This window comes from Synchiropus splendidus, chromosome 3 (assembly GCF_027744825.2).
Source record: "Synchiropus splendidus isolate RoL2022-P1 chromosome 3, RoL_Sspl_1.0, whole genome shotgun sequence".
In the NCBI taxonomy this organism is placed as follows: domain Eukaryota; kingdom Metazoa; phylum Chordata; class Actinopteri; order Syngnathiformes; family Callionymidae; genus Synchiropus; species Synchiropus splendidus.
The window spans coordinates 12,273,228-12,300,264 of record NC_071336.1 but is presented as its reverse complement, the minus strand read 5'-3'; the positions used below and the strand labels follow the sequence as shown (position 1 = coordinate 12,300,264).

At 43.2% G+C, this 27,037-nt stretch overlaps 3 protein-coding genes across 4 annotated transcripts in view; 1 reads left to right on the top strand and 2 right to left on the bottom strand.

The window, feature by feature from the left end:
- Positions 1-793: 793 nt before the first annotated feature.
- tmem102 (transmembrane protein 102) lies at positions 794-6,064 on the bottom strand. Its single transcript, XM_053859313.1, has 6 exons — positions 5,756-6,064; positions 4,401-4,619; positions 3,782-4,126; positions 3,520-3,713; positions 3,238-3,450; positions 794-2,729 (listed from the first exon to the last, which is right to left on the bottom strand). Exons 2-6 carry the CDS (start codon positions 4,600-4,602, stop codon positions 2,130-2,132), a joined length of 1,554 nt encoding a protein of 517 aa, XP_053715288.1. The 5' UTR covers positions 4,603-4,619; positions 5,756-6,064; the 3' UTR covers positions 794-2,129.
- A 412-nt stretch (positions 6,065-6,476) lies between these two features.
- On the bottom strand, positions 6,477-8,123 carry tmem256 (transmembrane protein 256). The gene is made up of 4 exons (XM_053859314.1): positions 8,025-8,123; positions 7,095-7,132; positions 6,950-7,030; positions 6,477-6,758 (listed from the first exon to the last, which is right to left on the bottom strand). Exons 1-4 carry the CDS (start codon positions 8,101-8,103, stop codon positions 6,615-6,617), a joined length of 342 nt encoding a protein of 113 aa, XP_053715289.1. The 5' UTR covers positions 8,104-8,123; the 3' UTR covers positions 6,477-6,614.
- A 2,844-nt stretch (positions 8,124-10,967) lies between these two features.
- nlgn2a (neuroligin 2a) overlaps positions 10,968-27,037 on the top strand; it is a 73,911-nt gene continuing 57,841 nt past the window's right edge. Inside the window, exon 1 of one of the 2 annotated variants that reach the window (XM_053858438.1) lies at positions 10,968-11,487. The gene's annotated coding sequence lies outside the window, so the exon portion shown is untranslated. The remainder of the gene's footprint in view (positions 11,488-27,037) is intronic. The other variant, XM_053858437.1, reaches the window with a different exon arrangement.

Genomic DNA, 27,037 nt, shown 5'->3' with positions numbered 1-27,037 from the left:
AGGGATGATGAAACATTCATGTGCAACAGTTAACCAGTCATCGCTCCCTTTGACACAAAGGTGTGAAATACTAAATCACACCCAAGTTGCAATAAAGGACTTTCCCAGAAGCAGACAGAGATGTCTGACTGTGCCTCAAGCCTGCTCCAACAGAAACTGACTCCCTCTGGTGAAACTTGCCCTTCACAACAATGTTGGCCACGTCACTGCATATTGCCAATTGAAAGCGGTCAATCCTGTCAGATGAAAGTACAGCAATGTAATTCAAGGGCAACACTAAAATCTATAGCAATTGTAGCAGTTGTAACACATAATAAGGAATCTCTTGGTGCTTCTACATTTCAATGTATATGTATATATATATATATATATATATCTCATAATCACACATAGATATCACAACACATTCATAACATAGATACAAGGAATCCCTGCTGTACATCAACAAACGCATCTCAGAGGGTGAACATATTAGGAAAAGCCTTGAAACACTGTCCTAGTGGACGACACCCGGTTTATGCTCTCACTTTTTTTTTGGCAGAATTTCCAGGTGAAATGTAAATTAATTTCGGCAAAAATTTCATACAAACTAAAGCACAAACTGGATGACCCGTTTAAACCATTATTTAAATTGAAGCATTGTAATTCCCGACGTACTGCAGAAGCTTCATGTATAGAATGTTGTGAGCACGTTTCCCCCGGTCCTAGTGCGCCACCTGTTGGATACATCATATACAACTGGCTCACACAATACTGGGAAAAACGAACAATCCACATTTTCGCACATTTTTTTTATTATGCTGCTCAAAATGACTGACCCAAGTCACTTAAAAATCTTTTTTTTTTTTCATGCTAAAGCTCCAAGTTGAATCACCAAGTATCTCGAGTAAATCAGGAGAAAAAAAGATTATACATGTAAAATGACTTAAAAATCCTGTTTTTGATTCTTTATGATACATTCATGTCTGAGTTTAAGATTCTGTTGCATGCAAATCATCCTTGAAATTACAATGTACATTTGTTCTGTGTAACATAAGAGAAACTTTGATCACCCCAAGGCAAGTAAACGTTTCCCTAACTCGATATGCAACACATATTTGATAACAGTGATAGAAATCCTTGTGCTTCATGGCCAAAAAAACAACACCTCTTGAGGAGAACAGTCTTTTATCAGTCAACATTCTGTCACACACCACTGATCACACGGTTTTGAAACGAGTGAGCATAAAAACACAGACGCTGTCAAGACCTTCAACAGCAGACATCAGTCTCATCAAAGTCAAGCTTGGAAAGCCTTCAAAGTATAAATGTAGTGCTTTCTTTTCAGTAACGTTCACTGGCTATAGAGTTAAATCCAACACCAGCCACAGCAGGAGATTAGTTCCACACTTGTCCACATGTGCACACTCTTAATGATAAATACTTCTCATACAAAAGGAAAAACTGAATCTTCAAACTGTCTTGCTTGACAATGGGAAAAAATGTTTTTCCTCTTTAACATCCTCCGACATCAAACCACCCTCAATCTAATAAAAAGTCTACCCTACAGCATCAAATATTCTCTCACACTGTGCAGCTTTTACAGACTTCCGTCAGACGGTGTACCGTTGTTTAGTAGTCGTCACTGGTAGGAACTGAAATTCCTAAAATCGGAAGAAAAAAGCTAAAAACAAATTTTCTTCCTAGTTTATGTAAAGCACTGACCCCAAAACGGAATAAGTCCATAGAAGAGTGTTTCAGAAACGTTCTATACATACAGAATTGTTCGTTAATCAAAGGGATATATTCTCTCTTATTGAATCCATTCGTTCATAAATCTTACATCCTGAAATCTACAGACCTTAAATATGTCACCTTCTACTGATCTTTGGTGCAAAAACAAACAAATGTTAAGGTGAATCAATTAAGATATGAATCATACCTGAGAGTTAAGACACACAAACACACACCGAGTCAGCCCTCTTCTGGAGGTCGGCTCTGAAGCACTGGAGTTGCTGCCTCCGTAGTAACAGCTCGGGGCCGCCATCAGTAGTTTTGGTTATTAGTAGTCAAGCAGTGATTTTTTTTCTTTTTTGCTGCAAAGTCACTGTCAACTGGCAGCACATTCAGGTTGTGTGAACACTGGAGTGTCAGTAGAATTTGTCATCGATGCGGAAGTGAGGTCGTGTGACGTCGTCGGGGTTCAGAAACACTGAGATGGACTTCCCGGGGTTCTCGGTCACAAGCTGCTGCAGTCGTTGCGCAAGCTTGTCCTCGGAGGGCGAGATGATGCCGTTGCTCTGCTGGTGCCCCGGCGAGCCGTGGCCATTGGTGGCGGCACCCAGGTCCTTCTTGAGCTGGCCCGCCTGCTGCGCCTGGTCTAGCGCCGCCCGCAGGTGCTCACTGGGATCTGAGCGGACATGTGCCAGCTTTCTGGCCACTAGCAAGGCCTGGCTGTCTGTTAGGTGCTCCAGCATGTTGCACTGCGGCAGGAAGTAGTTGGGGCAGTTTTTACTCAGGATACAGTGAGCCAGGTCATCCAAAAGACCCAGCAGCAGGCGTCCGGCGGTGTCAGTGTCGGGGCAGGACAGGTAGGCGGCTGGCAGTCGATCACAGGCCCAGAAGAGAAGAGTGCGTAAATGGTAAAGAGTGAGACCAGTACGAGGGCGAGTTAGGATGCGAGACAAGACCGCCCGAGCTGCTTGGAAGGCTTGAGCCATTGGGAATGGAATACACTTCTTGAGCTGGACCTGGGGGGGAGAAATATGCATGTGGGCCTTAGGGCTGACAAACAATGTGAGCTCAGACGTGACCGGGTATTTACAGCTTCTCACTGTCTTTGACATGTCAACCTATTTAACCTCATTTCACAACATGGCACCTAAAGATTACCTGTAAGTGCATTTGCAATTGTCCCCATTTTTGGGATTCTTGTTCGATATTAGGATTATTTATGACGCTGTGGAAAACATCCGTATTTTTATTGCTTTTGGCATATTGCTTAAAGCATTCAGCATTCAATACTAATGCAAAACAAATGACAATTCATCAAAATAAATAAATAGAACTACTCAAGAATTTAGGATTGACTGAGGGCTCACAGAATACATGCGCAATTACGGACTGATCAAGACCAACTCTGAAGAAATAATTACAGAAGAGAGAAACAAATACAGTTTTGAAGAACGTTGGATTCAGTATTGCCATTTTTCCTGATCAACCACACAAGTTAAAAGCTAAAAGCTGAGCAGCTTGTACCTCACTGCGTGAGAAGGCCAGCCTCCACTCTCGGTCCGGTCGGCCCCCCAGTGGTGAGCAGCAGGGCAGCAGGTAGAAGCCTGAGATGGCCTCCTCCTCTGTGATCTTTCCATCCCAAAAGTGATTGGCAGTGAGCCAGCCTTGGGCCACCGCAGGCCACCCTCTGAATGACACCACTGGCAGAAGGTCGTACAAAACTCGACTGGATCCGGCCTGCAGAAGGCGCCGCGGGTTAAGAGAGTACAGAGAATTGACACAGACAGCTCAGTGACAAACTTATACCTGAAGGATGATTGTAGTGAGGGGACCGTTACGCTCCAGTCGTTCAGGGGTGGGGATTCCTCGCTGTTGGCTTCGCCGCAGCTCTTCTACCGCCTCGCTCACCACATTCCAGAACCAGTCGACAACCAGGGAGGGGGAAAAGTAGCAACCATCCAGGGACTGGGGCGAGTCCAGTGATGGAATAGAGCCTTTCCCTGCAAACAGAAATGCAGCAGACTTCAAAAGGGGGATCCCTTATGCAAAACTATGTATTGTCACTCACCAGCATCCCCCTGGTCCTCGTCCTCCTCCACCCCCCCTGAAGGAAGACCATTCTCCTCCTGGCAGCAGATGCTCCAGCGAGACAAGATATTCGAGTCACAGAGGCGCAGACTGAGCCAGGAGTGACAGGGTGGCGAGTGTCTCATGTCAAGGGTCACCGGCTGGTTACGATCGTGAAGTTTGAGCGCGGGAACCAGCAGCGTGAAGTCTAGGTCAAAGTCAGCACCTTTGACGTAGTCACCCAGGTCCTCAGGGTTCAGGTCTAGCACACCTTCACGTGCTCCACCTGACAGCAGCAAGTACTCGTTGGCCACTGGGAGGCGCTGGTCCACCTTCTGAACTAGACCTAGTCCAGAAAAAGGAAGAATAATTGTCTTGACAAATGAATATATATGAGATACATTGAACTGAATTTAAAAAACTACTACACCTTTTTACTTTTTTGCAAAATGACACTGCTTCCAACCATTTTATTTTCAGTTCTGAATTTGAGCTGCTTTCTCATTCATAGCAAATACCCCGCGACATGATCTCAAAACCAAAACCTCTGGCCTGTGCTTAGTCTTTTGACTTCAGGCATGGAGGAAGAATAACTGTTAAGTCATAAAAAGGAGACATACCTAGCATGTTAAATATGAAGTCCTTGGCTGTGTGGACCTCCAAAGCAGTCTGGTCTCTGAACTCTCCCTGCTCCAGCTGCACCAACTCAGACACCTGAGCAGAGAGCTGCTCCAGAGAAGCTCCAGACCGGAAGTCCAGCTCAGACTGCTTCTTGGTGGGAGCAGGGGACCGTGGCGTTACTGCACTCATGATGGAGTCCATTTCACCAACAAACAACCCTGCGAGGGGAACAGGCTAAAATAATTATAATAATCATTTCAAAAACACACAAAACATTGCTCCTTCATCAGACAATAGCAGAATGTTTACAAACAACAGGGCTCCTGAGAACAAGGTTTTCATAATGTATCCTCTATTATAGTTTCATTTGGATTCATTGATCTGGTTTGTACCTCAGAAAACCAGATCAAGTAAAACCTTCATACCTTGTACGGCACTAGAACCAGTACATACATACATGTGTGTTATTACCACAGCTCATATCTGTGGTAAATCAAATCTTAATTTCATAATTAATGAACCAAACATACTTCGTTTTTTCTAAGGAAAATACTTATGTAAACTTGTTTTGTACAGCTGGGTCAAATGTTGCGTAAGTCTAGATAAAGCTACCTACAATGGAACGGTAGAAGAAAAATGTCATTGAGATTGATTGAGAAATGTAAATTGTGAAGTACCTAACAGCTCTACCATAGTAAAACCCGCAGGTCAGAGGTTTTGAAATGAAGAGAAAAATAAAATAATCTTTGGATCAAGAGAAATGGAGGTCTAAAGTTACGAACAGCCATTTTCAACGTATAACATGGAAAGATGTAGCAAACATAAACAAAGTACACTAACTTTTAGAAGTTAAGATAACGACTTCATTGTAAGATACCAGTCTTTCCAAGTGCATAATGGAATAGAAAGTGCGTCCACACGGTTGTGCGTTGCTGAAGTTGCTGCAAAACTCACCCGCGGCCTCTAAGTGGGTCAATTGGCTGCTAAGCTAATAGCAGCTAATTACCAGGTTTAACGGTTTCGTTGACGGACTACATCGCAGTGGTAGAGACTGACAGCTGTTTATTTACACACGGACATATAGTAGGTTTTCCAGGACAGGTGGTGTGAATGTGAAGGGCTGTTGTCCATCTGTGGGCATAAACCAGACTGGTTATTATTCTGGTTAGCCGTTATTAGCTGGCTGGCGGCGAGAACTTGCGGCTGACTTGACGAGTGAACAGACAAGCGGCGCAAATAATGACATAACACAAAACTGTGATCAAATAAACGCGCAGGCGGACACAGGCAGGGACTGTTTACTGCTAGCGCTCCGGTTAGCATCGCACGCTACGTCGGTAAATAGTGAACACACCTTAGCGACAGCGCCCGGGGTAAAGCCTCTCCGCTGCGGTCACACGTAGTTCGAAGCACCGCTAACAGCTCCGTGGTGCCAACTTTGACCCGGTGCCGCAGGTTCGCAATTCATGATCACGTATAACAGAGGTCCGGGGATTTGGGGTTCAAGAAGGTATCAACACAAGTCCACGGTGGCATACATTGAGTGAGAGCCTGGGTGTTTGAGGAGCGTGATCGCCGTGAACGCACCACCAAATTAAGTCGGCCCAGTCTTTTGTCTTAAAGGAGCCAATATGTCCTGGGTTTTGTCTGAAGGGTGCGGGAAACCTATGTTTTAAATAAAACATAAGTTTTGTTTTAAAAACAGATATACGTGGCCTGGCTTAAATGTTTCATTTTCTTAAGACTTCATTTGGGTTGAATCAAATGTATTGCTATGGTCAGTGGGGATCCCACCAACTAGGAAAGTGCTTTGGAATAAAGTGCTGTCAATAAAAATAAAATAACAAAGGCTGATCACAAATTCAACAGTCTGACGGCCGAGGGGAAGAAGCTGTTCCTGTGACGGGTGGTTGTGGTCTGGATGGACCGTAGCCTCCTGCCAGTGGGAAGAGGAACCAACAGCCCTTGACCAGGGTGAGAAGGGTCGGCTCTGATCCGACTTGGTGAAGGGTGTAACAGCAACACATTTGTCCTTGTCGGTAACAAATGAATTACTCCAAAGTAAATCTCTTTCACTTTCCTTTTTATTATTATTAAATGCAATTGAGAAAAAATGTCATATGTAAATACATGGTGTCTACTGTGGTTATTGTACATGCATTGAACGTGACTACGAACGCGTCATTTTCAGTTCTGTTTCATCACATGACAGGTCAGAGGACCATTGCCAGCCAGCCAGCAATCATCGCCATGCCTCCGATGGGGGCCACCTTTCGGAGGCCAGGGTCCCCTGTAACTGCTTGGTGGTACAGAGAGCCGCAGAACATTCCCATTCCTGCCAACAGCAGCGGCCCAGCCTAGAGGAGGAGGTGAGCTAAGATTAACAACTCTTTTGACAAGAGTTAACAAAAGGTAGTAACCATTGCAGCTCACACCTGTTGTCAGAGTGCAAACATTTCCTCAGTTTGGACTAAGTTAAGACACCACATAGCTTTCCCATGAACTACTTTTACATTGAATCAAGTCCTATATATCGGGCGATACTGACCACAGCAGGCTTTCCACAGTGTGCCGCACCCAGCAGTGCCAGACTGTGGTAGAAGTGATACTTGTTTGCAGTTTCAAACAACTGTAAGAGATAATGACTGTGTTAATACATCAAACAGTTTGATCTAAAGTTCAAACATACATACCACTCTTTGGTAGTCATCTGGGTCACTATTCTTGAATCCTGAAACAGGTGAAAACATAAGTGATAATGTGTTGAAGCTAACACTAAGGTAATATTTTACTGACAAAACATGATGGACAGATTCTCAGTATCATGTATCCAAGCCCCAGTTGGGCAAAACAATCACAATCAATCCACTACCATGGGACGTTGAATGTAAGAGTAATATTTCGTAATTTGTTCCAGCAAGTCACAATATTACGACCACCAGCACTTGGGTGCTGCATTACTCAACTCAGCGATTATCGAGCAATCAAGTGTTTTGCCGAGCTTTGACTCATTTCAAAGAGTTGTCTGCCTCTTTGCTTTTTTTTGTTTTTTTGTTTCTACTTCCTTTAACCACTTACTGACCATTATGTTCCCCACAAACCACACAAGATGGAGTTTTACTGCAAAATGGACACCGACACAACATTGTGGTCACTGTCATCCATATCAGACTTTTAGTCAAACTGTACATTACTATCTAACTGTCAAATAACGGTCGACCTCATCATGTCTGATAAAACTGTGGTAACTGTACCGAACAATACAGACAGATGAATGTCCCCATGGACATGTGTTGTTGTCATCCAGGAACACTATTTTAATGTCATTTTATTAACCTGCTATTGCTCTCGTTAGTCAACAAACACTATTAGATGTCGCGACTGATATGGGGGGGGGAACTATCTAACCGAATATTTTTATTGCGTGTTCCATAACTAAGACGTTCCGGATATATTCCTGAAAATAAGATATTCTTAACTCGTTTCCGTATTGCCACACTGGTGGATGGAGTCCGGGCATAAGGTGACTGGAGCTAGTAAGTCACTTTCGATCACTGTACTAAATAGGTTCAGGAACGACTGCAAAATTCTCGAAATGGAATATCGGAGGTGACGTTTCCTACCATGGGCCCCATACGCCCCGGCTGCCACAGCCGAAGCACCGGATAACGCTGCCAACCTTCGGACGACAGACGCGGCCATGCTCGCTGCCCTCGTAACCACAGGAGAAACAAACAGTGATGCGTTCAAGGAGTCACGTTAAGAAACTACTTCCACTTTCAACGTTGAGATGTATTCAATTCCCCGAAAATGGCCATTTGACATATACATATTTGTTAAGTTATATTATCACACAGATATGACAAAAAAATAAAAAATAAGAGGCACAGTAGGAAAAAACATATCTTTCATTTACTTCATGTAAAGACGCGTTTTGACGGCGCGCATTTTTTATTACCACCTTGGAAGTTGTCATTGAACGCACCGGTGTGACGGCATAGGTTTGATAAGCATTTTCTGTCGGAGACGTAAACAATACGGCTGGGTTTTATTTAAAAAAAACGGACACGAGTTGGGCATAAAAATAATTAAAAAAAGGAAAACGTGGAAAATAAAATTAAAAAAAAACATTGTTCAGGCGTTCTTAATCGCTGATGAAAAATACAACTAGACAATCCAGTTTCAACTCCACTTATTCTAATTTCGCGAAGCGAGAAGCCGGGCTTTCAGTGATCCCTGTTTTCCTGCTTCATTTAGCCGAGTTATATTCTACGCACCTTGTTCATCTCTAAATCCTCCAAGAAAGATAAGCTCCTTAATTAAACTGGTCTATATTTTACAACGTAAGAGCGGCCCCATCACCCCACAGACCACAGGGCGTTTTTATTCTAATGGTGTTTCGACACGGTGTGACGGATAAATGTATTCACCCTCAGGCAACGCAGCACCGGCAAATGATGTCAGCGACTTTAATTAATCGGGTTTAATTACTCTGCTCTATGTTTCTTCGGGGAGGATAACGGTCTCTATCTGTAGCCAAACTAGAATTTAACATCCTTTAAAAAAAAAAAAAAAAGTTTTCATTGGAGCTTTCTCTTTGTTGAAAATTTGGTCGGCAGCGTTTGGATGCGGAGTGGAGAAAAGGATTTCATCTCCTGCTGTGACACCAGCAGAACAGTTTGACGTTCCAAATGATTAAACTCACCAAGTTTCACTGAGAAATGTTTGTCACTATACAAGCAACGTAACACACATATTGGAAACGATATTGGCGAGGACTTCGTTGACCGCGCACAGGACAAAAGAATATTAACACAACCGCCACAAGGTGTCGTCAGAGGCCTCTTTATGTTTTTTTTAAACGCCATTAGTTGAGCCAGGCCACTGCAGGTAGTAGACCCTGAAGAACGAACCCCTAGCTGAAAAATAAGCATCTTCTCTGGTCCCATTTACTGTAACAGAGGGTAGAGGATCAGTGGGGCTTGTGATCATCGGGGTCACCAACCATTGTGAAACTCCCAGCTCCTCCAAAGGCTCTGACTGAGCCCAGGGGTGACCAGGACACACGCTAGGTAACAAACATGATGAGCTGAAGGGGAGCAATGAGCAGGAAAATACCAGAATATATAATGCAATGAGTCCATCAAGCGTACCTCAGTTGAGTCCCACAGGTAAACCTCTTGAGATGACTTGTTTTGAAGCCTGATTTCTCAAGGTTATTTGATGAAAGCAAAAACACGATGACAAACAGAGAAGTGATGCACCTCGCCGTCATTTACTTTAATTCTTTGCCAGGTTTCAGGAAATAGTTTCATCAGCAAACTTTATTTTCCCAAACAGCTTTTGGCAGCCACACGATGAATCCACAAATTCTCCCAAGTCGGCGTGTAGATTTGCAGCCTGTATGGATATATGGGCCTGGTCTCACTGCAGCTCAACACACCAGTGAAACATCTCCTGGAGCAGACAGCCCCATGACATTCTCATAAGACGCCAAGACCGCATGAGATTTTAAATACTAAGGCTTTTCACTCTAATTGGAGCACATCGGAGTTCACCCTATGTAAGATGGATTTTGGCTACACATCTGAGGAAACCCTTTAGGGCAGATCTATTTTTGAATACGTTCCAGGTCCTGAGGGAACGGCACAACTGACATTTAGTTGGAAAACAATTACCTTCAGTCTAAACTATGAGCCCCCCCACTACTCATTTTAAGACTCCAAAAGCCAAATTAATTATATAAAATAAATAATCTTCAGCCGAATGCAAACCTGAAACCTGGAGGGCCAAAGGGCGGCGGCGGATAACAACAGCACTGTGACCAGTTGCGCTGCTGTTTTCCCACAAACAACTTTCATGTGCCTTGCTGTCCAGTGTCTACAACTCAGAACATGGACAGCCTGAAATATAGTGACCCGGTTGTGGGCTCATTTTACCGGACAGCACCAGCCTGCACAACATGTCGTCTCTGACAACACGATCTTGCATCTTGGTGCCGTTAGCTGGGGACTGGTCACTGATGTGGGCATTTAGTCATGTGGATCTGATATGTAATAACCCTACAAAAGGCACCATACAAATAAAGATGGACTCGATATAAGGCAAAGCAATGCTGCGATGTCGTTTTACAAAAGAACACACATCCAGGCTCCGTCTGCATTTGCATCCGTCACGCCATAACTACCCTCCACATCATGCACCAACACATCCACATGATCCGTTAACACGTATGGTTCAAACGTCCCAGATGAACTGAATCGAACCGAAGCTGATGTGTTTTTTTGTTTTTTGTTTTTCTTTCTCATTGTCTTATCTTCCAGCGGCACTGAAATATCTCATTTCTCCAGAGGATGGCGCGTGGCACCCTAATCTGGTTCAGACCAGCGGACCTGCGACACCTTCCTGCCAGCAGAAATGGAAGCCAATACAAGTTTTCATTTCAAAAAATAAAAGCCAACCTATTGAGGTCAGAGACAGCGTTGCCACGGGAACCGGCCTGTGAGCGCGTGCCTCGGAGCCACGGGAGCGAGCGTGCAGGAGCGCAAGCGGGAGTGCGCACGCTCGCATCATCAGCATCCTTAGCAGCAACAGCAGCAGCAGCAGATCCTGTCCGAAGTCCCATCGGTACCGAACCCAGCCGTGACCACCACCGCCGCCGAACAACACTCTGGGGATTTATTTCGGATTTACCGACAACCCTTTCCATTCGTATCCCGAGCTGCTGCTGACTTGGTCCCGGTGGACGTCCCGGCTTCTGTCCGTGCGATCTCTCCGCTTATGGGCCTCGTAAGAACCCAAATTTCCACCGAGGAGACCCGAACTGAACATCCCAGAGATGAATTCACGTCCTCCTTTCCAATCCACAACTCGAGCGGACGGAGGATTTTCTTGTTGTTGGATGCTGCAGTAGAGTCCAATTGCCGATTATTTCATTATTTTTAGAGTCAAAACGCCGACCGGATTGGATCTGATCCGGTTCGGTTGAGTAAGACCCTTTAAACATCTATTTTTTTTCAAGACTTATAAAAGAAACCTGCGGCGAATATCAAGAAGACGGTGGATGTAACATATACAAATTACCAGGTAAGATCGGATTTGTTTATATATTTGAACACTGATATGAAAAGGGTTTATGAGCGTGTTCGTCCTATTATTAATGGCAGGGCTACAATGTCATTCTAAATGTATTAACTGTTGGAAGAGGCGGATGTGTGTGTGTGCTCCAAATTTGTGGATTGAATCCTGCAGCATATGTGTGTGTGCGTGCGTGCGTGTGTATGTGTGTGTGTGTGTGTGCGTGCGCGCGCTCCTTCCTGACGTGAATATGAATTCCACGAACGTGACTCCAGGATGAACAGAGGATCTGTTCTCTCACCCCAGTTCTGGGAGCTGCTCTTGGTGGACGTGTGCAGCCTCCAAGGTTCTGGACAACACAGAGCGACATTTCTATCAAAGTCAAGTGACTGTTGAGGAAGAATTAGGCCTCAGTAATATGCAAGCACGCTGAAAATGACACCCCAATACTGGCTCTCTCTCTGCACTCGGCCTCATTTGAATACTGACATGTTTTGGTGGAACCAGCGCTGGAAGGAGAAAAAATGAAAACGCGCCAGCAGCCATTATGCTACAGCTTGTTCATTAACACTTGTACGCCGTGGCAAATTGTAAATACAGGACTTTAAATGGCTAGACAAGTGTTAAAATTACAGTTGTGTAGGAGGCGAGGGTGCTGCTCAAAGACACTTCAACAGGATCAATCTGGTAAACACTCGCCGGGTGACACATACTGACTTGTCAATTCAAACATCCTAACATGAATGAGATGGTAGTAGTTGGCTGGGTACTGGTTTGATGCCAGAGCCCATCAAATGAATGATAAACTGACACTTTCAGCTCAGTTTGAATGTTTATTTTATTTACTTATTTCGATCGGAGCTGTACATCTGTGGTTATTTTAACAATGCAATTTAACACAGTTTGGATTTGTGTGTGGAAATTTATACTGACAACTCCGGCATCCATTTTGCTGCAGTAGCATTTCCTCTTTCACCTGGAAAACAATGTCGATCGTGAAATCATTTACAGTCGATAGTGAAGCAGTACTCTTCGGCAACTGTCCAGATATTTTATTTAACAAGCCGTAGGGACATAATATTAAGTATCAGTTGTATCTCTCTACTGTATATTTCTATAGTGTAGCATTTTAAAGAAAAAAAATTAGTTTAGTAATCTCAGATGGTATGGTACATGAATGTTTTCTAGTAGTAAAAAAAGATGATGGTCACCATCTCCTTATGGTGTTTGATTTGATGTTGAATTAATTCCAGTATAAACATGTAAATATTTTTTGGAACCCGACTTCCAACTAGTACTAGTACAGCTTATCATTTCCCCTGTCCACTGTTTTCCTACGCGGAGAGCAGAGCTACACTGTGTAGCTCGGCCAGGTGGCTCGGGGGGATCGTGTCTGTACAGCCTTACAATGTATGGCAGACCCTCAACTAGAATGATAAGTTTGACTTTTACTGACTCCAATGAAAACTGTACCATGGCAGGGTTTGTGAGCAATATTGGATGAGGGTCAGGTGGTGTTCAATTGTCCACCATGGATGATCTGGCCATGGAGTTTAACAAAAGTGAGGCTTTGTGTCTATACCCTTGAACAACCTGTTATTAAGATCTGCTCAAATCCAGCAGTGCGTGATTTCCTTTTTTAAAAACTCATAATGACCAATAGAGGCCCGTGTTTTTCTGTCTTGTTTCCCCACTCCTGTTTTCGAAGCTAAGTGGCCCATCAGTAAGCTGTGCAGTGTCCCCAGTGGGCTCATTAAGGTTAGATCAAGGTTGAGTTCTGGATCGACAAACCTTGATATTCCTGATAGTCTCCGGCAGCAGCAACAGCCTTCAATTCACAGACCCTCTTCCCTCGACGCAGAGTAGGTTGACCACCAGCCAAGATCAGTGGAATCATTCCTCTGTTCACACTTGAAGAGATAAAACTAGGAGGGAAATGCAGTGTGTGTGTAGATGGGCCACCCTGAGCACGTACTGGATATTTATTTATTGCTCTGCATCCGCGAGCTGTCAATCTAAAAATGCGTTGAAAATGCATCCATCAATCATTACGCTTTAATGAAGAATTGAAGGCATGAAACACATTTGATGGATCAGCATTACTGGAGTCTGCTGAGAGCGGGATTAAACACATCCTCCTTCCCACCCAATCAGATTGACTGACAGTTGGATTGCAGTGCTGAAGCTCCTCCCTGTGGACAATCCCCCATGCAATTTTTCAATCCTGCTGCCTCACACTTGACCGCAATACAGATAAGAACTCTTACAGTAACAGCAAGGGTGCGTATGTGTGTGTGGGCATGCACGTGCGTGGGCGTTTGTGAGTTGTTCAAGAGCAGCAAACCTTTAGAATTCAGTCCAGATGCAAGCAGGACTGTGAATAACAGCTTCAATCTCCACGTCTTCCATTTGTCAAAACACTACTCCCAAACAAGCTCCAGGTCATGAAGTCTCAATCAGTCTTTACACACTTGCACTGACAAAAACACATGCACAAAAGGTATGCCGATTCTTTAAAAGTACGATCCATCCACAAAACTGAATGGACTCAAGCTGGTGAGTACCTTTCAATGTGCTCTTCTCAAATTTCAGTGCGGTGCTCGGAGCTGTTTGCATGATTTCACACTCCACATACCGTATACACTACCTAGGGCTGTCAACTGACATCGCTAATAAGTAGCTGTCGGGAACAGAATGGTGTGTGGAAGCAGTGACAGTTTTGTGTTATTAAAATGGCAGCGCAGTATAATGATGAGGTGTGTGACACGTCCCTACAATGGCAGCATAGACAAACGGCACCAGCAATGGCGTGGTCATGGATATGGGTCAGACCAATGATTTGTTAAAGACAGCTATGCACTCTTTAGGAGAAGCTTATCAACTGGCCCTAACCCGTGCTGTAAGAGGGCTTTAATAAAGACATGAACTCAGGTTCCGTGCAAAACTGTTTGCCTTGATTTCAAAAAAACATCTGCTGTTCTTGCCTTGTTTAAATAATTTAAGACCCATGAAGCATGTGAATGAAAGCTTTCTTTTGCTTCAGTAGGAACTAGGGCTGCATGAACAAATTGAGAAAAATTTACAAAAATCGATTTTTAAATGTGATTCGCTTTGTCATGCGATTGCTATGCTGTGCAGTAAAGTTTTGGTTTATAAAAAAAAAAAGGTGGTTGAATCGAGGTTGGGTGTGACAGGAGACAAACACCAAGTGCACATGTCAAGAAATGATCATCTTGCTCTGCGGACTGTTCCGTTTTACCGATTGAATGATGCCAATGCTGCGACTGAGAAGATAAAATGTCTGCAATGACGTCTAGTTGCTTTGATTACATGCAAAAGAGGTGGTGACGTCGGCAGAATGCAGCGCCCCGTGGGAACTGTAAATTCTGTGACTTCCCATTGGAAGCATTTTAAAATGATTTCCTAGAGATCCTTGTTATGAGAAGAGATCTTCAGTATCCACTTCACTCCTGCGCTCTTTCAGCCTTGTCCCAAGAGTTCAGCTTGTGGAGAAAACACAGGGCGCACAATTGATGCATCACAAGAGTCCCAGCAGTTGTTCTCATACACAGTCCTTTTAAATCGTCATTTATGGTCGAAACATCTCCAACAATTTCACACTGGTTGTTACACTGTGCTTTCATGAACTTGTGACACCAAGGGTGTGTATGTGAAACAGGGAGGGATACATCAAGCAACCATCCTTGTTTCTCCTCTTCACAGGTCCCAAATAGCTCACAACACTGTGAAAGGCTTTCATTAAAAAGATATCACAGATTAATATTTGCTAGCACCAAGCCACTGGACAAGCGGTGAGGCACAAAGGAGCTGATCTGTTTGACGTGACGCCTGACTACCACAATGGACAGACACAGCTCGATCTAATGGAATGAGAGCTTAAATGAATAACGATATTTTGTGATGTGTATTTCTCTCTCTTTTTATAAAAGACAGAGATCTAACAGTTCACATCCCTCTAAACCAGACCTGGGTAGTGCCGGGTTTTGTTCCAACCGATTAAACACGCACAGTTTAACCAATGTGGTTCCAGCTCAAAAATGTTCAAGGAGAAACTTGCTTATGGACTTTGCGAAGTGGACAACGTTTGCACTCAGTTCCGTTTCGAAATACAAGGCTGGGAGTGAATGTTTTACATTTATCGAAAGAGATAATCGAATGAATTGATTCTGAAAATAACCATCCGTGTCTGCCCTGGTAGAAACCCATGGCTGTGAAAATACTTTCTCACATACTCTTCACCACTCTACTCATTCAACCACAGTTGAGGAGCAGCACATCTCATGAGCAGAAGCATGTATATGGTATATCCCATCCCCCCTGTCATTGTCTCCTCCCACTGGCAGAGTAACCATTTCCTTTCTTTGGACTTAATAAAGGTCTTGGTCAGGAGGCACATAAATTAGTGAGGGGCCCCAGACAGAGACCTGTTTCAGAACCCAGGCCACTTTTTTGTTCATTTCCTCTTTTACAAACAAGGGTCACCATGGGTGACCTTTCTGTCACCCTCATAAGGATGCGTGTTTTGGAGGAAGGGATTCAAGATGGTGCAGTGGGGGTTGGTTAGGGCACGCCTGGAGCAGAGACTGATGAATAAAGCCTAGCTTTTCTTTCTGAGTTCTCGCTTGGATTTTGTTCCCACCAGTTTTCAGTTAGCATATTCATAAACTCAACCAGAATATAAACTCCTGCCCTTGAGTCTGTCCATGGGGCTCAGCGAAAGCTTTGTCCGCTTCTCAAGCAGTTCTTGGGTGGTTCTTTAAGTTCGACCTCCTTAGAACACAGCATGAACACCTCACCTTCTAGGCATCCAGATGGCATCCTGAGAAGTGATCCAGCGCTGAGCCTTATCTGGAACATTTCTCTCTAAGAGAGTCTGGATATCCTGTCAGTCCACCCACTTGTGATGAGCAGTGGTAAGGTTGGGTATGGAGAGGGGTGGGTAAAAGAAAGGCTTACCGCCTGACCAGTACTATGAAGCTACTTCCCGATCCGTACCTCACTCATGTACACACAAACATACTTAGTTGCATCTATTTTAAGCAGCAACTCAACTCCAGTGTAGGAATGGGAATTCAATTCCATTACTTAACAATTCGGTTCCTGAACGATTCTCATATCGATTCTCAATGGGGAAAAAAGGAAGAGAAATAGGTGAATTAGTGTGAATAGATTTGGGTATCGTTTTAGCAATTCCATTGATGATACTGCTCAATAAAACTGTTTCGCAATGATTGTTTTATAGAGTCAAATCAGAATCAAAGCAGATGTTTTGAAACTTCTTGTTCAGTGTTTTCACAAATGACAAGGAAACTTCAGTAACTTGGAGTTGAAAAAGCTCTGCGGATTTAGCATCAGAGAAACAGGAATGAGCTGTGCTGTCTGATCTGGAACAGAAATGAACTCTGTAAGAAAACAGTTGACAGAGAGCTCCAGTTCTTTTTAACTGAGGTCTTTATTGGTCCACGTGAACAATTCAAAACATCACTGTACATGCATGCATCTCATTTAATAAATCTGTCCAACGGTCTTATTTGATAACATTATAAAATCTAAACCTAAAATGATGCGTTCAGTGCAGCTTGTGAGTTCGGTTCTGGTTATTATAATCGGTGCAGGACAACCACGCATGCTCCCTGAGGAGACATACTGGGGACACTTGGCTACATCAATGTAAAAACAAGCACTGTAGCAGCACATACCAGACGTGTGTTTCCTCTGACAACCACAGTTAGCGCCATGCTGACCGTTAACGTAGCTTTGAGCTCAGCATGTCGAAGGAACGCCGAAAAGCCTCTGTAAGTGTGATCGGCTGCAGTGACTCAGCTCCGTGGGGACTTGATAAGAGGAACTGGAATTAACATTTCTTAACAATTCCAGAGAATCTGACACTTTGGTTCTGAATAGGAACCGGTTTTCGATGGCCATACTCCTTTGTGGACAGGACATCCGTTGCAAACACAACTGCACAGTGTTGACTAAATTTCTTGTGGTGACTCAATCTGATATTTGTTCCAGTCTTGGACACGTAAAACAGCTGACTTTACAGGTAACTGAAGGACTCATGTTCTCAATTAATCATATTTCGGAGGTTCAGAGGACATTGCCCAAATTGATCATATCTGCACCGTGGGGAACTGTAGTGTTCATTTGACCTGTCTGGGTTATACAGGGTCGAGTCTTATGGTTTTCAAGGTACATTCAATATGTCAGTGGGCACATGGTTGTCCTGTGAGGCATGGAACAGCAGCAGCAGCACCAAGCTGCTTTTGATGCTTTGCCGAGACAGGAATAAATGTGTGATTCCGTGCGAACAACCAGGTGTGTACGACATGTTTATCCTGAAAACTGTAATTGCCTGGTAGTCTGACGATTACTTTCTCCCCATTTCATGTGTGTGCCATATCTTTTACACAAGCATGTTTATCGGCTCTTAAATGGAGGTACATGACGTTTGGAGAAGTGATAAACCGAGCGGCCGGACAACAATGACACGCTCGCTCACTGCAGGTGCAGGGATGACGCTTGATGCCCAGATTACAGTCCATTTCTGATGATAAGAGCAGCTTTTAGGGAGTGACGTGCATCCTGACTGGAGCTTGTGAAGGATTATCCCATTACACCTTCGTTCAGCTCACCTAAGGGAACGATAGAGCGGAAGAGAAGGCGAGTCCCACGTCAGGGTGGAAACTCCACTGAGACACTGAATGTGATGGATGAGGGGGTCTGATGAAGAGTAGACGGTGAGGGAGAATGCAGTGAGGATGAGCATGCAGTGAAGAGGATGTGAAGAGAGAAAGGGGGAAGAATCTAAGAGATAAAAGCAAGCATGAAGATGTGTAGGAGCCGCTGTAAAAGAGAGAGATAGAGAGCGCATTAGGGAACAAACCCATGAATGATGCATCAAAGGAGCACTGGTGGAGATATTCAGGACAGGGACGGGGGGATAAAGGGGGCTGGGGTGAAAAGAGTTTTACAGGGGAAAAATAATAAGAAAGATGAGCGCAACAAAAGAGAAGATGGAGGATTTTTGCCCTGGCAAGGACTAGATTAAAGGAAGTTATTCCTAGATCGGTGTGTGTGTGTGCTTGCTTGTGGGTGTGTGTGTGTGTGGGGGGGGCATGGATAAGGAGAGGAAAGCAGAGAAAATAGAGGACAGGTCATCACTCTGTCGACCTATTCTCCTGAGGATTGATCCAGCCTTCGCCATACACATGCATATGACGTACAGGCACACACTTGCACACTTCTGGCACAAGCACACAGGACAGTTGTCTTTGAACCGACATTACTATGCTGGAGGTCCTGGGTGGTCATTTATGTTCTCAGCTTTATATGAGGCACATAAGAGCCTACACACATGCACACACACACACACACATACACTGCCATTCAGACTGCTTTACAGCCCAGCAGGATGTCCTTGGACTTGTCCAACAAAACAGAATCTATAAATTCAGGGCTTTCGTAATGAAAAACACAGCAGAGGACAGTAAAACAAAACAGGATTACCAATGTATTTCACAAGGCTGACCAGAACAAATATGAACAGGCGTCGCTATAAAACACTGGAATGGGTAATAAAGTCGGGGTGAAAATTAAGCATCTATGTTTGCGTTGTGGAGATGTGTGACTGCTGTGACACAATCCCAAGTGATTGATTATGATGCCCACCATTACAGTCACTGTTAAAATGTCAATGGTTTTCTAATCAGCTGCAAAAAACACCCACCGAAGAAGAGCTACTGTAGTAACTGGCCTGTTCTGCTTAGGTGTTGTTGTGATACTGTGGCTGCAGAGAAATAGCCCTTTCTAAACTCTTAACTTGTTCGATGACAGCTCAGTAAACTGAGTTATTGATCAAGCCTCTCAACGACAGAAAGCAGTGAGAATGTAAAAAATGGTAATGTATTGTAGATACTTCAGTTTAAAATAAAATTACTCAGAAATGGATGGACATAATTTTTAAAGTCAGTTTTTATCTTGCTAACATTGAAACATTGAAAAGCATAATATGCACCCTTCAAGTGATTTATGTATTTATTTTACATGACGATAAAAAAGGTGCCGTTGATCGTGATGCCTGTGGTGCACCCGATAATCTCAACACAACAAACTAGACACATCCAGATTCAGTCTCACCACAGATCAAGAAGCATTAGCGATCCGATTTTTTTGTCATAAATATTTGAACACTTACACTAACACACATTTATTATTGTCAGCCCAGACCAATTTTGAGCTGATTAATGGGACAAATGCATTCTTTACACACCCCTGACCACAAGAATGTCTTATAGAATAATCTATGTGAGACCATCTAGCTTGACTATGATAGAGCCAGACGATCTGCACCTGCTTGAACTGCCATTCCACTGTGTGTATAGATGTTCTTTGAGTCGTTCTATCAAACGTTTTTAGTCGGACACAGACCACATTACATCCGTGATAGAGGGAACTGTAATGAAAAACATTCTGTCATTGTAGAAAACAGAATAAAACAACATATTTTGAAGAATTTAATTGTATTCCAAAGTTGTACTATTATACTTTAATCCAGAAGCCTGCTGCGGCTCGCCGTTATTTTGGGCAGTCTACGATGCCGTTGATTTATCACTCTGATTTTGGACCCCTTTAGTTAAATCACTCTGGATGGTCACTTGATACTGAGTCGACTGCACTGTCTGAGAACGTCTCCTGGCTAACAGTTTGCACTATGGACATAGCACACAGGAACAGCACGCAATTGGTGTATTAAAGAAGCAGAGTGAAGTGTTTGCCACAGCTGGTGTTCATATTCTTCTGGCATTGGTAGAGCAGACGTTTTCATTTTGTGTTTCATGTTCATTTATTTTGGACTCAATAGTCCTGCTCTTCTAGGTGCTTGATGCTGTGCTGTGGTGAGAGAGTTCATTTTGCTGGATGTGTGACATGTGGAACAGAAGGAGACCCAGGAGATGAAGTTAAGGAGGCATGAAACACAGGTCAAAATGTTCCAGCGAGTTAGACAGGCATGGGCAAAAGCGTAACTGTATCACCAGCTCGAGCTAAAAGGCAAATAGACAAAACGTGTACGGGAGAAATGATACAAAAAAATGACAGTGCTTGAATCTTTCCAAACTTATTTTGCATTGTACAATTCTTAGATTTGAGGACGGTGGTGACTAAAGTAACTGCCCCTGAAGAATATAAAAAGGTGGTTCCATCTACACGTATAGAAACGGCAGTGTGAAAATGAACAGCTAATAGTTTCTCAGCGAGAGTTTGTGAGAATGTTCACGAAGCCCCCCTGAGGTTGGTGGTCGTAGCCAAGTGGGCGGTTTGCCTTTGCATTTGTCAACAGTTTCCAACATGAAAGCTGTTATTGTTTGCTCAAATTATGTTTATGTTTTTGATGATGGTACTGTGGTGGGAGCAGCGTCTTGAACCTTGAGTGGGAGTGAGAAATGAGAGTGAAGCGAAACACAAGCAAAGGACTTCTAATAAATGCTGACTACTCTGAGGCAAGATACAGGTTCTCACACTTATCAAGCAAGTTTTTATTTTCCCTGATCATTATGAACCATATTGAGCAACAGATGGGAGTCATTAAAGTGCAACACACAGCCTCTTATAATGAAGGAAGGAAATATGATGAGGTATTTATCCAACAATAATTACACTTGTGAGTCCAGTCTTACACATAACATTTTTCAAGTACTAAACAAAAGAATGGCTCTCATACTCATCTCATCCAGTCGCAGAGAAATAGTGTTTACTAACACACTGATATGAGCGACATGGATGTGCAAGGCAAAGGCGTATTCCAAGTCATATGTTGTCTGTGCATCACCATTGATTTTAATGAAATAAAGTGCATTTTAAAGTTGCATCACATCATGGCCTCCAGACAAACTTGTGTATTTTATGATATGAAAACAGATTGGATTTCTCGCATTGAATTTCAAAGATGCAGTGTTTATCCCGAAGAGACTTAATTTGTTTTTCCTGTGTTTAAGCTGGCTGATACTCAACTTACGCTAATTAAAGATTTGTAATTTATAAAGCACTGCTGAATATATGTTGATCCAGTGCCTTCCACGATCTCTTTAATATTAGATCAGTGTTTCTGTCCAAGTTATATAAAAAAAGACCCTGTAACTGTTTATGTGTCTTGACTTGTATCCTCGCACTATAAACAGAATAAAGATGGGGCTTGGTTAAAAAAATGGAAAACATAATTGGTATTTGGTTGGAGGGCAATGAGAGGTCTAGGCCTCATCCACTGCACGTAATAGATCACACCAGTCATATCACGTTTTGGAAACATTTGCTCAAATGATGTCTCTGCACTAGTACCGTCGGCGCACAAGGACATTAACCCTTACAATGGTTTGCTTATTTAAGATGCTGTTGTCGCTGAGGCAGCAGTGGCCGCTGACGTCCTCATGCAAAGATGATAATGGCATCCCTGTCAGACCCTCACACCACCATGGAGAGTCATTTAAGAGCCGCCTGAGAGGCTTGTGGGTGGAAGTCTGGCTCTTCAGACTCCATGATACTGGCTCAGGGTCATACTGGGAATACTGAAGAGTCTTGAGGGGAAAAGGACAATGAAAACATGACCAGTACAAGGAGGGGAACTCAAAATATTTTTTTTGACGTCATCTTTCTGTTATGTTAGGTTCCCCACACATTCTAACTTTAAAAAACATCAAGTAGTGACTGTTTTTTAAGTGTCATGGAGCATGTTTACACAGTAGGCTTTCAGTTGAATCAGGTTTCCTTTTCCGCGGCAGCGCGTCACATGAAAGACAAAGGTTGGAAATAGTCATAGGGTGGCGCAGTTTTTGCTCCGAATAACCCCCTCTGCGCTTCAACATGCAACGATGATCTCACCCTCAACTTTGGTAGTGATGGGGTGGTGAGGCTTCATGAAACAGATGTGGGGTTTCATCGAAATGGTTATTCAAATCCAAATATTTTAGCGCAGAGTGCCATCTAGTGGGCCCAGAAAATTAGAATCCCCACCGACCCGTTTCTCATTGGACGTTAAAGTCCCATTTTAAAGTACAAGTAACATCCGACTTACGACCGGGATTGGTTCTGACCAACCGGTCGTAAGTCGGAGTGGACGCTGATGCGAGGGTTATATGTGCTGCTGTAGTGGTAGATGGCTGTGTGAGAGTGAGATGCTGGGATACTGTGCTGCTGTAACTGTCGTATGTGATGCCAGCTGGTTGCCATAAGTGTTGTACATGCTGCCGGGCAGCTACGTGCTGTGGTGCCAGACAGTGAATTAAAAAAAATAGGCATCTGCTGGCCGTGGTCGTAAGTACGCATGGACGTAAGTCGAGCAGGTCCTAAGTCGGATGTTACTTGTAGCCACTTTTTGATGCCTTGGGAGTGAGAATGTGTATTTGTATTTTAATATTTTCAATCATAGCTAAATTTTAATCTTGCCTCATAATACAAACACAATACTGATTTTAAAAATATACGCCAGCACAAATCCCAAATCTTTTGATCACATCTGCTAAGCAGAAACCTAGACGATTCTATAGCACAGAAAATTCAACCCCATTTTTCCAAGTCTCCCCCTTTGCTCCCAATGCAGTTCTGAATGATACTGATGATGATGTTGTAGTTGCTTCAATATTATTAGCTCTAATTCTCATGAACATTGTTGCACTGGTTCGTGGTACTGTTGGCCCTTCACCAGAGATACAGTGCCACTTCCAAGCCTGTTACACTAAAATCACTGTGCATTGATACAGCAGTGTGTTGCAATTGTGCACTCTTCCAATTGATCTATAAAATGTTTTAAACCCCTTTAATAACACTGGTCAGAAAGAATACAGTCACACGTCGATGTTCTTGCAGAACATGGTTTTAATCCAAGCCACCACAAAGAGAATAATAATCCAGCACTACAGTAATTATCCTTCTCCGTCAGCCTGCTCAGATGAAAGAGAATTACTCATGCATGCTAATGTGGATGGAAGATGCTTTTTAGTCGACCGCCTCTATTTTTACACTTGAAGTGTGCAGGAGAGCACTGAGCAACGTCTGGCTCATGGGCATTTTGCTGCCAGGCAGGTTGGACATGCTAAGTGGTAAGAAAATAGCCTACACACTTTACACACACGCAGAATAGCTTTGTGGGTCATTATGGCTATTTTCAGCAACTCAATGGGCACACACATTGAAGGCCTATGCATAATATTCATGACGGTGATTGCGTGGAAACGGCAATTGAGAGTGTGCTTCACTTTGCCTTTTCTCACCTGTCGATACTCTCCAAGATGATTCAAAGCACAGCACATTTCAATATGCTTCCTGAAAGATTCTCTCATAAGTGCTTGACAAAGCTGCATGTCTCGAACGGATGAAACTCAAATGGCCATCTTGAACTCTAAACTCTCCCATTCGCCGGACTGTTACGACTAGATAGAATGGTGATGTGATGTTGAACAGCTTGTTGTTGGTGGGTTCCACTGGGACATCTACAGATGTCAAGATGCTGTCATCGGTTTCTGTCGAACACCATCACGCATCACTACACCTCTCAGCCATTCAGAGCCCATTTGTTTCACTCTCATATACCTCTTCACTACCATTCACCAGACCTCATACCTCATAGCTGTAATGTCCCTCCCACACACTCAGAATTGGAGGCCAAGTGTCTCCGTAAATGCATGCCGTTATTGTTGTGGATGGGCATATGAATACAACAGCCTTTAAATCCCTTGTGACACGTTTTGCCTAAAAAACAGCCTTGTCCGCGATTGCTATTCTAGACTGCAATATTGCTAATGGGTAGGGTTATTTGATGTAGTGCAATTTATGAGTGTAACACCTGTAAATAGTGACAAACTTCAGATTGCTTATGAGTGCCACAAGAGTACAATGGGTGCGACTGTAACACACCATTGGGTGATCACTAGAGCAGCAACAAATGCCTGTTTTGATAGTCTAGTTCCCGACTGTCTCAATGATTTGAGTCGAGTTGTCGGCATTTAAAGCGGGTCGACAGTCACGCGGATACACCTGATTGTAGTGTTGTGAATAGTCAGAAAAAAAACCTGTTAACACTTGTGTTAAATATTTTTTTTGTTTACTCAAAATCAGGCTTCACGCTATTCTGAAAGGACTGTGTGTTCGTCCGGACATGGGAGGAGGAACGCCAAATATTCCTCCGATTAGAAAACAATGAGTTTTGTGAACGATTGTTTATAAGTTTATTACTTATGTGCAGTTTACTCCTGTCATCTGCGTTAGAATCCCATCAATAGCAGCACTCTTCCATGCAGCGAGTGTCGTGACGCGCGAGATGTGGATCACCGCGAGATTATGGCGGTAAACAAATATGGCGACCGCGATGGCCAAAATACGGTTGCAAAAGGAGCGAGAATCTGCAAATTTGGATCATGTTTGGCGACATTACCAGGCGGAAACACAATGTAATGTAAACCAGTGAGATGATGCTACCAGTTGGGCATTATACAAGCACTAATAATACATTTAGGGCGTCCTACTGAGGAAAAAGGGGCGTCCGGTAAAAGCCAGTGTCCCCATATGTTTTGGGTTGTGATAGTCCTGGAGTTTCAACCATTTCCCCAGATGGCTCTGGCATATGCCTAAAAGAGAGCATCATCTCGAGTTTTCGACGCAGCGGTTGGCGACTAATTTAATAGTTGATTATTGTCAACTATGTCGACGAGTCATTGCGGCCATAATAATTACAAAATGCTTTTTCAAGATTTGCTTCCAAACACTGTACTGTGGTGGAATAAAAGTATTCCCCACCCCATTCTAATATTTATCATTCTACCGTGTGCTAAATATTATGAATATTTGCTACTATTAAATATTATTTTCAGAATGCTAGATTTAATTCAATTAAGTTAGAGGTCCCTTATTGTGTGGTTTATGATTTTTTTGTTCAGTGTTGATGACACTGTTATTAGCTGACAAGTTAGGGGACTGAACTGACGTATTGTAAGCGTCAGATGTTAGACCTCCTTGTAAACAATAGACAAAAAAATAAATTGTATTTATGTCTATAATGCGGCCACAGCTTTTGAAACACACACTTTTTTTTTTTCCATGATAAAACACGTGTCCAACGTATGTTTGAAAACATATTTCCACCACAACACCTGCAAACAAGAGAGCATGGCCATAATGTGTTTGTTTTCTCAATCAGCGCACTTAAAAAAGATAATGGAGTCGGAAATAGACGTGAATTATGTGCAAATTTGTCTGCTTAGCTTCTGGCTAAGAGGCAGAATACGGTATGAATGTCTGCTTGCCGTATGAAATCAGGTTTGGACAGCGTTATATAACATCACGCTGTGGAGCTGGCGAGCCATGCTTCTATTTTTAGAAACACTTTGATGAAACCCTGTGACACACAGACACAAAAAACATGATCTCTCTCTGTCTCTCGCTCACTCTCTCTCTCTCATTCTCTTGCTGTCTCTCCCTCTCTTGCTCACTCTCTTGCAATCTGCGTGTCTGACTGACTTAGGTGGACAAATCTGTCTCGTAAAATCACAGGCCTCTTTCAAAATGGTGCCTTACTGTAGGTCCAAAAACGTGGAAGCAGTCACAGTGCAGAATTCAAACTAAGAGTTACATATATGTGGATCAGCTGAGTGGACATAGTAAGAGATGCAGGGACAGCATTCTGCCATAACTTTTTTTTTTTAAACAATGAATCGCTTGTATTATTGGCTTCTGTTCCCATATACAACACTTCAAAACAAAACGGCTGTTCGATGTGCAACTCTGACTCACTGCTGTTCTCATAAATACACTGCACTCTTGTTTACTCTTTTTCATTGCTATCAACTGTGATGAATGTTGAGTTTTTTATGCATTCTTCAAGTGTGATATATCCATAAATATGCATCAGCATCGCCATGTACACAAAGCTGGACTGCACCACTGTCGGTTTGATGTCCGATATAAATGGAGAGCGTTTACTGCGGTGACAGACTTTGGATGAATTATTCTGCTTTCACGACTGATCATCACGTGCAATAGACCCTGTCTGGCTCACTTAGCTTTTAAACCATCGTTGTTTATGAGAAGACATGTCAGGGAGTATATACGTGCCAGGTCCGTCAACCTTTTTCATACAAATAAACAGCCTCCAATCAGCTGTCCACCATTAATCCCGCATCACGCTCGCTCCATATGCAACATTAGCTCGCAGCTGTTTACATCAACACCCACTTAGGTGAACAGGCTCGTTCTTCCTGCTCATATCTAAGTACACGAGGTGACCTGTCTCATCCATCACTTCTGTCTGCTTCCAGCGGTGAGGCTGCCTGTGCGTGCCAATGACTGTATGTTACCACCAAAAGAATCTGAGGACTGAAAAAAGCTACTCTGTTTTCCAGGTGATGAATGCAAAGATTCAGATGGAACTGTCAGACTGAAATAAAGCTCTGACCTCTAGTAACTTGAAGGCAGCGGAGAGGTTTCGTTGTTTTCTGGCGTTATGTTATGGAGTATTATTATAGTGTCTCTCCGTAAAACACGGAACAGAACA

What these genes read in the sequence shown, in the direction of transcription:
- tmem256 (XM_053859314.1), bottom strand. Translation starts at nt 8,103, where the DNA reads ATGGCCGCGTCTGTCGTCCGAAGGTTGGCAGCGTTATCCGGTGCTTCG. An exon ending in CAGATGACTACCAAAGAGTG is followed by an intron (nt 7,031 to 7,094) that starts GTATGTATGTTT and finishes TATCTCTTACAG; the next exon opens with TTGTTTGAAACTGCAAACAA. An exon ending in ACTGTGGAAAGCCTGCTGTG is followed by an intron (nt 6,759 to 6,949) that starts GTCAGTATCGCC and finishes CTCCTCCTCTAG; the next exon opens with GCTGGGCCGCTGCTGTTGGC.
- tmem102 (XM_053859313.1), bottom strand. Translation starts at nt 4,602, where the DNA reads ATGGACTCCATCATGAGTGCAGTAACGCCACGGTCCCCTGCTCCCACC. An exon ending in CTTCATATTTAACATGCTAG is followed by an intron (nt 4,127 to 4,400) that starts GTATGTCTCCTT and finishes TTTCTGGACTAG; the next exon opens with GTCTAGTTCAGAAGGTGGAC. An exon ending in TGGCCTTCTCACGCAGTGAG is followed by an intron (nt 2,730 to 3,237) that starts GTACAAGCTGCT and finishes TCTCCCCCCCAG; the next exon opens with GTCCAGCTCAAGAAGTGTAT.